This window comes from Etheostoma spectabile, chromosome 19 (assembly GCF_008692095.1).
Source record: "Etheostoma spectabile isolate EspeVRDwgs_2016 chromosome 19, UIUC_Espe_1.0, whole genome shotgun sequence".
Taxonomy (NCBI): Eukaryota; Metazoa; Chordata; class Actinopteri; order Perciformes; family Percidae; genus Etheostoma; species Etheostoma spectabile.
Genome location: NC_045751.1, coordinates 10,733,490 through 10,745,213, shown reverse-complemented (window position 1 = coordinate 10,745,213; position 11,724 = coordinate 10,733,490). Strand labels below are relative to the sequence as shown.

Sequence of the window (11,724 nt, the reverse complement as noted above, 5' to 3'; positions counted from 1 at the left end):
CCCACTGCCATCAGCATTGTGAATGACTTTTTTGTTTTAAATGTAACTTTTTTAATTTATTTCGTTTTTTGGTGTGTTTTCTGTCTCTGTAGCCTACTGCTGGCTGTAAACCAAATTACCCTTTGGGGTTAATAAAGATACCTTGTACAAGGACTGTTGTTCATTTATCCTGAGGGTGACGGAGGGAGGAAAGCAGGGTTTGGAGTAATGATGGGAAAGAAAGGGAAGAGTGCATTGGCAGAGAAAGAACATGAGTTAGAAGGTAAAATAAAGAGTTTGACTGCCCAACTGATGGTTTGGTGGCTGAAACATTGACCTCAGAAACCCAATGTACCCCCACTGGCCAATAGAAGCTCCTATCTTCCCTCTCGGCCTCCATTAAGTTTCAATAAAAAGAAGCAGGAACATGTTGACTTAAACTTATTGAAAACATATTAGAAATACACAATTAAGTCCTTTTCTTTTTGTGCATGACAGCTCGAAAACTATAAATCCAGGACAAGTTCCATTTGAGTACAATCGCATTGGGTTGTACTGATTCTTCAAGTGATGCCACTTAAAAGTGTGTGTTAAGTTATAAAAAAGTAGATTGCCGACCATAAAAAGAAAGAAAAAAAAAACACGGTCAAAATGCAATTATGAGTTTGCGGAGGTTAGAAAGCGAAGGAGCTCATACAAAAGCACATTTACTTCAAAATGAACTTTTACTATTACGGCAAAATGCATCTACAAATGTCCAAGACACATCTTAACTAGCAATCAAAAATGACTGCAAGGCTCTTCAAGTGCCTTCTTGCGATTACTGCGATTAATAAAACCCACAATTATAACTTTTGTGAAACCCTCTGTGGCTTGAACGCTGTCGTGTTTTAAAAAGTCATTGCTGAAAAGGCTCAACTGTTTGTGGTCATCATTGAAAAGTTGACATTTCGCCCCATGCATCAGTAATGTTTCTTTTCTCTCGTTCCCGTCTACAGAACTGTGACGGTTTAAGGGAGAGCTCAAAAGGTTAAATGCACAAGAATTTTACTTATCCTAACACAGCTGAGTGTTAGTGACTGATTCCTTCTATATAAAAGCCCTATTCTAATCAAGTCCGCTCTCTTGTCTCTCCTCTCCAAAGTTCTTCACATTCAAAACATTTCCAAGTGTGTTTTAAAGGCACTTTTGGAGGTTAAATCAGATGGAATGTTATTTATCCAAACAACACTGACGACTGGTGACTGATTCACACCAAGAAATACTACGAGCAGCCAGGAAAGACTTAACTGTTCCCCCCTCCTCCCTCTCTCTTTTTCTCTCTCTGCCTGTCATTCTAGTTTTGCTGACTACAGGGAAAAAACCTCTACAATGCATTAGTCTCTGTAAAGAGGGAGGGATGTGAATAAAGAACAGGCATCGCACAAAAAAAACGAATAAGGAATGAGGACACAACGGAAAGTCTTGTCTAGTTATAATTCAAGAGAGACGTGAAGGGGATTGATGGATAGAAAACGTTGCGGAGATGTGACAGGAGACAGAAAGAAGGGGTTTTCTAGTCTTAATCACGACTCAAAGTGCTTTTACATAGTACAGGAACCATTCACCATTCACACACACTTTGGCCGAAAAGCCATCTGCTCATCACATAAACACTCACACACATTTACACTCCAATGGCGCGGCAGTGCCCAAGGACGTTTTGACATGGAACTCCAGGAATCAAACTACCAACCTTCTGATTGATTGGCAGGCGACTGCTTTACCACTGAGCATCTGCCGCCCCCTTTGCAAAATCATGAACATTTAGTAAAGTTATAACATCATTTTTACTGGGCGAAATACAGTCACATTCGTCGCATCTTTGAAAAGTTATAAAATTACCAAAGTTGTTACAATTTACCCTGAGGGAAAAATAAATCCCTGTACTAAACTCCATGGAAATCCATCCATTTCACTTAAAAAACCCAACCGTGAACATAATGGTGGCGTTAGATAGAAATCAAGGGATCACCAACAAGTTTGTAAGATTATTCTTGCAGGAAACTTGGATATCTGTACCCAATATCATGGCCATCCATCTAATAGTCGTTAAGGTATTTTAGTAAGGACCAATGTGATGGACAGACCGAATGACATACATTCCTATACATTGAGCCAAACCACTAGCCTGGATACAACGCCCAACATTTGGTTAGGATTGGTTCAAAATTGCATTTACAGCAGAATAAACTTGTCCCTACTGCCATCTGTTCATCTTGTCAGTCAGGATTTTGTTTGTACTATGTATGTTATTATGTAAGAGTAAAGGGGGTTACAGCCTTTTTCAATGCTTCTGTCCTCTGCTTGAACCTGCACTGGTTCAAACACATTTCTCTATGCGTTCTGCCTGCGTGTCAAGTCATACAATTTATGAGCATTTAATGAACTGGTTGATCTTTATCTGTCTGTACAGTGTGTGTCATGAACAGACGCATGCAGTCCCTTTTGAACTGACACAATCTGCCTCTTACTTTGTCTCTCCAGGTGTTTGCCAAAGTGTTCAGCCACGAGGCCTTGGAGTCCTACCTCCCGAAGATCCAGCAGGTCATCCAGGAGAGCCTCCGAGTATGGAGCTCCAACCCTGAGCCCATCAACGTCTACAGGTAGACAGGCGTCCTGGTGAACAAACACCTTCACAAGAGATAGACACGTCATTGTCATTGCGCTTAGAAATTAGATGCAGTATCCACCGCTACATAATTTAAAACAGGTAAAAACAATGAGAACATCAGCCCATTGTATAAATATCGATCACTGCATATATATATATATATACACACACACACACACACACACACACACACACACACACACACACACACACACACACACACACACACACACACACACACACACACACACACACACACACACACACACATCCTCATTCAAAGTACAGGCTGTGTCCGAATTTCCATACTAGCAAGCTATTTAGTAGCTAAAACAGTGAGTTTTTTTTAGTATGTCCGAAACCTTAAATGTAAAAGTGCTGTATTTTTATAGCGCTTTTCTAGTCTTAACGACTACTCAAAGCGCTTTTTACATCATACAGGAGACATTCACCATTCACACACATTCATACACTGTGGCCGAGGCTGCCGTACAAGGTGCCACCTGCTCATCAGATAAACATTCACACACATTCACACTCCGATGCGCAGCACCGGGGGAAACTCGGGGTTCAGTGTCTTGCCCAAGACACTTTGACATGGGACTGCAGGGCCAGGGATTGAACCCCCAATCTTCCGATTGGCAGACAACCGCTCCACCACTGAGCCACAGTTTTAGATTTCAGACACAACCAAAGACATCCCAGTTGTCTTAAAAAAAAAAAAGCAAACAAAAGTGTTTAAAGAAAAAAAGTCTTCAGGTACACAGTGCATCGTGGGCGGAAACATTGCTGTTGCAGGTCAGCGAGCGTTGGAGAGATCAGTATCAGTTTCCATGGTGATAAAGCAAAACATCATCAAGTTCCTTCACAAAAGAGGTTTGCTTTGGGTTGCTTAGAATTGTGGTCAACAACGGGTGTAAATGCAAGCGAGGAACTATCATCGGATGTGACTAAGGTCCTGATTGGTTGTCTTTCGACAGGGAGAGCCAGAAGTTGTCGTTCACCATGGCTGTGAGGGTGCTGCTGGGATTCAGGGTGTCAGAGGAGGAGATGAGGCATCTGTTCTCCACCTTCCAGGACTTTGTGGACAACCTATTCAGTCTGCCTATAGACCTGCCGTTTAGTGGCTACAGGAAGGTACGTGTTGACGTCCTCTAGTCCTTTTTCAAGTATCTGCAAACTAAATCCAATTTAATGAGAAATATGTAGTTTGCCTATTGATTCCCTTTATGCTAAGTTGTAGTTGCTAATGAATTGTGTTTCACTAACTTTCTCTGGTGCATAATGAGCACCTTAACGTAATTGTGCTTCCACCCTTTTAACTTAACTTTTTAAAACTAAATCATTCTTTTGAGTTCTCAACATCACAAGAGACGAAGTAACGTATTTGAAACTGTTTGGATGCATGGTTACTTAAATTCATGAGAAAATTGGTTCTAATGAATATGCTTCTTTTAAAAGAAAACTTGGTATGTAGTGTTGACTTTGCTTTATGCGCTTTTTCAGGGTATCCGTGCACGAGACACCCTGCAGAAAAGCATAGAGAAAGCCATCAGGGAGAAGCCGTGTTCCCAGGGGAAGGATTACAGCGACGCGCTGGACGTCCTGATGGAGAGTGCCAAAGAGAACGGCACCGAGCTCACCATGCAGGAACTGAAGGTAACACACCTACGCACAAAAAAAACAAAAACACATGAGCGGGGAGAAAAAAAAGTGTGCAAACACACGCTGGAGAGAGGCTGGACACACAAGAAGCAACTCAAATCACACACGGGAGCCTTGACACACACAGTACAGATACACGTCAGCTCTGATGTGTTCAACCATACACAAAGTTTACCTAGTAAAGTGGTGCCAAAGAGAACCTGTCTCGGCTAACTGAGCACACGAATATCAAAAATTAACACCATTTCTTCAACAAATCATCTTAGCATCATAAGCAATGAAAGTGAGTCATCACACACATCTTTATGTAAAATATGACTGCCATGACGGGATGCTTAGCTGATGCCCATAGGCAGACAGTAACACTATAACACACACACACACACACAGACACACACACACACACACGGACAGGCACACCCTCTATTTACCCATTAAAGTAATTCTAAGGAATTCTGTGGAAACTCAACTCTCTCGCTCTCTGTGGTTTCTGGGTTAAATCCAGGTCCAAAAATAAGTCAACACTCCCCCTTGCTAGGGGTCTGAAAGAGGCCTCCTGTACGCACACACTCACACTCACACACACAGAATATAAATACACATGAACTGGGGAGCCCCTGTCGAAGCGGCACAGGCTGAAGCACTCGCCTGCAGTTTTCTGACGCACGCATATATAACACAGACACATGCAGAGTGAGGCTGAGATGTGTTTTGACACGGATGATGGCAGATGAGAGTTTTAAGTGAGAGTTGTGCTGCCCAGCCTCCTTATTCGTTCCACTACCTTAATAATGGGCCAGACACAGCGCACTAAATGTTATTTTGGGATATGAACTTTATATTTCTAAACATGCTACTTTTCAGGAATTAAAAACAACATGCTTTTATCACCTAATGGCTTTTTATTTGCCCGTGCTTTGTTACGATATAAATAGCAAGCTTTAGGCGTGGGGCGATATATTTGTGGCCAAAGTAAGGTTGGGGTCCTATATTTATACATCCACAATTTGGCTTAATAATTATTGACAAAAGATTTTACCTTTTGAAAACTAATCTAAATGCCACTCCATAACATTCTTCAGTCATTAATTCTGTACTTTGTATTTCTAACACCTCTCTCCTGTGATTCAGCTTAACAGTAATTGTAACTATAGTTGGGCATTTGGCTATTGTCCACCTCAACCCCATCAGCACATACCATCTATATTTCCACTCTCCGATCCTTTATTCAAGTGACAAGCAATTAGCCCTTCAGGAGCTGAGTCAGAAACCAGTTGGCGTGCCCACAAAGTAAAGACAAATCAATTTAAACGGCCTCAGTACAATTATGCACAAATTACGCTTTACTTTCCATATCAGTGAGTGGCTTTACCCAACTCGGCCCGAGTGGTGAATAGTAAAAGCGACAGGTATGGAGACAATGTTTAGAGGCTGTATTTAGATTGTCAAATTTTTTTTCTTAACTGTACTATAGCCAAACATTTTATCAGTGGTTGCAAGACCAATCTAAGGGTTCCAAGATGATTTACAACATAAGAAAGAAATGTTGTTAAATGTTTCTTTTCTCATATCTTGACTTTTTCTCTTTCAAAAATCTTAAAATGAAACAATCCTAAGAGGGAATCACTCTCATGAGTAGGCATTGGGAACCAGTGCACTCATCTTGCCTCTCTATCATCTCATAGGAGTCGACGATCGAGCTGATCTTCGCTGCCTTCGCCACCACGGCCAGTTCGAGCACCTCGCTCATCACGCAGCTCCTTCGCCACCCTGCCGTGCTGGAGCGCCTGAGGGAGGAGCTGAGAGCCAGGGGTCTCCTCCACAATGGCTGCCTTATACCGGGAGAGCTGAGGCTGGACACCATTGTGAGCCTTAAGTACCTGGACTGTGTCATCAAGGAGGTGCTGAGACTCTTTACGCCCGTCTCAGGGGCCTACCGAACCGCCATGCAGACTTTCGAACTTGACGTGAGTAATATTTCCCGACTGTCAGATTTCCAAACGGCACATTGATCTTCACATGTAGCATCAGGTGTCAACTGCAATTTCTGTCAACAGTAAGAATATAGTCCTGTCAATCTACTAGTAAAGTATCAAAATAGTCAAGATTTTACATTTATCAAAGACAAAGTGCCATCAAAATTGATTCGCACGTTCCCGTTTCATACTTTACTATAGCTGGTATAGACACAAGAAAAGTCCCAGATGCTTAGCCTGAGAAACAAAAACTGGAATCAGATTATTTTGCAAAATATCCGGATTTACAATCTAACGTGCCAACTGACAAGTGACAACTTTTCCAGAATTGATTAAGCTTGCAGTCATGATTGCACTCTTACAGACTTGCTAAGTGGTTTTTGGCCTTTCTCTGTATTTCTGTCTCCAGGGAGTTCAGATTCCAAAGGGCTGGAGTGTGATGTACAGCATTCGGGACACCCACGACACCTCCGCTGTCTTTAAAGATGTGGATGCCTTTGACCCTGACCGCTTTAGTCAGGAGCGGGGAGAAGACAAAGAGGGACGCTTCCACTATCTGCCTTTCGGCGGTGGTGTCCGGTCCTGCCTGGGCAAGCAGCTCGCCACCCTCTTCCTTCGCATCCTGGCTATTGAGCTGGCCAGCACCAGCCGCTTTGAGCTGGCAACCCGGCAGTTCCCCCGAGTTGTCACGGTACCCGTGGTCCACCCTGTCGACGGGCTGAAAGTCAAGTTCTACGGCTTGGACTCCAACCAGAACGAGATCATGGCCAAGTCGGAAGAGCTGCTGGGAGCGACTGTTTGAAGGGCAAAGAGTTGTTGAGTGGGGGGGGGGGGGGGGGGGGGGGGGGAGTGATTGTAGAAGTCTTTCGGGAGAAGATTGAAGAAAGGACAGAAAGAATTTCAGAGTTATTTTTTCTTCTCCATCTTTGCTCTGCCAAGTTGGAGGTTCCTTTTCAGACTAAAAGAAAAGCAGAAGTCTTCGCCTCTTGTTATGATCGGGACTTTTCTCTGAAAAAAGGAAGACGCTGCCAAAAAAGTTCTTAATTTTGCTCTATTCTGTGTATTTTTTAAGGAAATATACAAACAAATGTATGTACAAAAAAGCTATGTAATATAATTTGAAAGAGAATGTGGGTAGTGCACAATGGGAGAAAGAGAAGTATGGTGGTACTTTTGGTGAAATGAAGGGTTGAATTTGGAAAAGTAAAAGTAAAGACGGTTGCGGAAGGAAGGCGAGCTGGATGAAACAGGGTATAGGATGAAAGAGTATGATAATTTAGCATTTTGCTGCTTGTGCTTAATCAAATGCAGTGAACCGTTTCAGTTGTCTAGCAGGGTAAAAGAGATGGATACAAAGACTTAAGAGTTCCAGATCTTCTGGTCAAATATGGTAAATTGAGTTCATCAAGGCTTCATCCAGATTCAACTCATGTTTTCTGCTTATTTGAGAAAGATTTGAAAGAATGACAAGCATCAGTGGTGGGATTGTGTTTTCCATCAAGATTCAAACTGTCTACTGGCTTACAGATGCAGTCAAAGGGATCATAGCACATTGCGGAGCAGGTTGCGGCACGAGTACACTGTGTTGCTGAGCTTGTAAGATTGGCGCTGCACCGTTACTTCGAACCAACTACATCATGATGCAGTAAATATTTTGAACTTCCAACATTTGTACCGCTAATTATGGTCAAACATCAATTCAGGCAGTGAAGGAATGGGCTTAGAAATGAGCGGGAAGATATTCTGGCTGCATATTTTAATGGGTGGAACACAACATTTTGAATGAATGTAAATGGACAATTTGTTCAAGTCTTCTTTTCTAGCCGTTTTCTTCACAAAGCTGCCGCTACATTTTGTGATCCTTATTGATTTTTCCATACCATTTCCATGCAAGCATTGTACAGGAGAACAAGCTTCAGTTCTCAAATGACCAACATTACAACAAAAACAACCGCTACCCACTAGTTGCCCATTAGCATTGACTCTAAATGTTGCCCATACTGTACATAGGCCTACAGCATATCACAGTAAGCTTGGTGATGTGTGATCTCAGGTGCAGAGTAGACATTGTGGTGAATAATGAAAAAGCCTTTTGCTTTTTGATATATAACCTTGACTGACTGCACATAAATAATGTCTCTTACTCACTGTTGTAGTTTCAGAGCTGGACCAATTCCTTTTTGAAAAGATTTAAATTACTTTGCCTTCCTTCCACTTATCCACATAAACTAAAACATTTCAAGGGTTTCCAAAAACGCTTGCTCTCACTTGAGACACACCCCTATGCAACCATTTTGAATCCCCCCCAGAAGAAAGCAATTTTGATGTTGCAAGCAGAATCAAGCAACATGAACCTGCAATTGGCAACACACAAGATAAAAGTAACAAAGTCAATGAGTAATGAGGTCCAGATCTGCTTTCTAAACTATCTGAACCTGTGCTTTGATACATCAACTACAGTTTTAAGTTGCATTGAGATTGTACTGTCTCGGACGGCAATTATATCCAGCAACTAGGATCCGATTAAGAACTCGTGAAGCGGCGAGCCTTCCTGAAGCTGGAGGGGGACAGGGGTCAGAGGGATAAGGTGGAAATGGAGAGGAGAAGACCCACATACATGCTGCTTGAGGGTTGCTTTGTCATTCTGTGTCTGTTTATGTGTGTGCTGTTTTTATTTGTGCTGTCTCCTTTGGGGCAGCCATTTTGAGTTGTGTGGAGAAGGTGACATTTTTTCTTGCTGCTCCTCCAATCAACGCTAAGAATGCAAAAACAGAAATTCCATGGTGTAAGCAACTTTATTAGCTATAAGAGATTTATTGTTTGAGGTGATTGCACAATCAGAACTCTCAGAGCTTTGTGTCTTCCATGATTAGAGAGGAAAGTTTCTACAACGGAACTCTGGGACATTCTAGCGGAACTCTTGGACGTCTTAAAATCCCCGGAGAGGGTTCTAAATTCCATTCCGAAGCTTAAGCGAGAAGGACCAATGAGGTTTCAGGGGAGGGCAGGGTTGCGCTCTGAGGGCTTTTCTTATTGGAAGATCCTGTTGTCCAATAGCATTACAGATGGATTCTGCCAGTGCTAGACATTGTTCACTCTCTCTACCAACCACACCACTGATTTCTTCATGATAAAAAATTATATGAAAATGGATTTTTTTTGCTGCTTTTCTTGTGTACATTTTCTAATTGAGAGTTCTAGATTGCAATAGTTTGTATCGAGTGAGATTTGCTATTTCTTCCCCTTTATATATATATATATATATATATATATATATATATATATATATAAAATTTAGCTAATTAAAATATTTGCATTTTGTGAAAGCAAAAAGAGCATTCATAGATTATAGTGTACATTCATTTGTACAATATTAATTTCTTTAGCAAGCCATGGGAAAAAGCAGCTATTTACGTCTACTAATAACCTAATATTAATGTTATTGTACTATTAATATTGTTATAAAATATTTGAAATGCTAATTTTTATTCTATTACAGATTTAGAAGTTTTAGCCTGAATGGGAAGGTCTTTGGTAAATATTGGATGTATTTAGAATATTATGAATTTCAGTTATATTGTAAACAGTGTGTAAAATGTTAATATTGTTGATTTGATGTAATAAATATTATTTGTTTTGTTATTCAGACTTATTATCACTGCATTTTATTTGATATTAATTATGGAAAACAGAAAGCACTTGCGAGGTATGTCTATTTTTTAAGTGCCATGCGAATACATTTCCCCCTTCCTCTCACCTGTTGGTTTCTCTGAATCTGTCTCATGTCATTCTGTACATAATATTTCTATTTCTTTTTACGGGAAAAATGTTCATTTAGTTTAATATGAATGTCTTGTTTGACTTTCTTTCTTTCCAGTTTTTGTTACCGTAATTGTTAAATGTACTCCTGTAATAAACTATAAAGTGAAAACATGTACTCTTCTCCTTTTCCTAGATAGCTAAAGAGAGAATAGTTAGAAAAAATACCACAATTTGAATGTTTTTAACGTATAAAAACGTTAAATTCTCAGCTAATCCTGCCTTTACACCAGTGTCGTGCTCTACGTGATACACAGGCATACGCAATATACACACTAAAAAAGCTTCAGCATTTCCACATAGCCACTTAAAAATTCCCAATGACATGTAAGAAAATACTTTCCATTATATTTTTTAAATATTTTGAATTGTCATCTGTTTTCTTTGTCTTTGCATAGGCTAAATAAAGGTGTTTCCATCGTAAATTAGTGCCAAAAAGTGTATCCAAATGCAGAAAATGAAGTTGTTGACACTCAAAACTTCCCTGGGGGAGGATACCCAGACACCCCACTATGATATGTATGTATATTAGTATCAGTAGTGGGTTTACATAGTACAGTATACCCACTACAATGCATTAGTCTACACCACTGCTTTACACCACAAGGCTTTTCCTCTTTGGGTGAAGTGACAGTGCAGCACCTTGTGCAAAAACTTTAACACTGACTTGGCTTCATCTATAAAAGCTTGACAACAAGCAATCGATTCATAGAGTGCCAACTAACAACACAGATTCTGTTGAGACTGTATTCTGAAGAAGTAAAAACACAAAAAGGTCTTAATGCAGTGAAGATCCAGATATTCAAACAGCTTCCAAAATCGGTAAAGCATGCATAAGTGCCAAAGTGTAAAAGCAACGTTGTGTGTTTTTATAAACCACATGAAAAGTAAGTGCACAAGCACATCCAGCATGCAAATCAAACAGATGGCAGGCAGCCTGTATATGCTAAGGAGCTTGGAGCACTGAACCATGTAAATCAGAATGGTCAGAAAACTTGTGGATGGGGAACAAGTGAGACCAGGTGCCTTCTGTCAGCTTAAATAAACTGTTAACAGCACTAAGCAATGCAGAGACGCGCCATTCCATCTACAGCGCTATGTTGAAATATTCATACAATATCTGCACATTACAACTACAGTAATATTAAGGCAGCTAAAACACTGCCTTAATGGTAACCAAAGACTGTTATCTCATCTCTGAGAAGCCACTGTTTATGTGTAGAGCAAGACACAATCTGCTTTCAGAAGTTCAAGTCGACCTTGCTTTGGCAGTGACATGAATCCTTCAAATAAATGTCTAACACCAAGTTTACAAGCATAACAGCCTATAGTTCTCACGGATACTTTGATCCAAAGTTCCCAAAGTGTAAAAACTACTACAAATCCTTAGCACAGACTGAATATATACAGTAACCCTAGCAGTATTGTTTTAAAGTTCTAATTATGGAAAGCTGTCCATTCTGCACTTTTAATAACAGGGGCCTCAAAGAAAGCCACCATATAGGAAAAATAGTAATGGAAAGATCCTGCACATTATTCAATGGACATCTCTGGTCAATAACAAGTTAACTCCTCATTATACAGGGATGCCTTTTGATTAGTATCTGGCAATGACTAGCACAATGATCAGTC

General features: G+C 40.6%; 1 protein-coding gene across 1 annotated transcript in view; it reads left to right on the top strand.

Moving 5' to 3' along the window:
- Positions 1–9,921, top strand: part of cyp26b1 (cytochrome P450, family 26, subfamily b, polypeptide 1) — a 37,688-nt gene extending 27,767 nt beyond the window's left edge. The window contains exons 3-7 of the mRNA XM_032499435.1: positions 2,506–2,624; positions 3,613–3,769; positions 4,139–4,291; positions 5,983–6,264; positions 6,683–9,921. Of these exons, the coding sequence (XP_032355326.1) occupies positions 2,506–2,624; positions 3,613–3,769; positions 4,139–4,291; positions 5,983–6,264; positions 6,683–7,075 (1,104 nt within the window). The 3' untranslated portion in view covers positions 7,076–9,921. The remainder of the gene's footprint in view (positions 1–2,505; positions 2,625–3,612; positions 3,770–4,138; positions 4,292–5,982; positions 6,265–6,682) is intronic.
- The last annotated feature ends 1,803 nt before the right edge of the window (positions 9,922–11,724 follow it).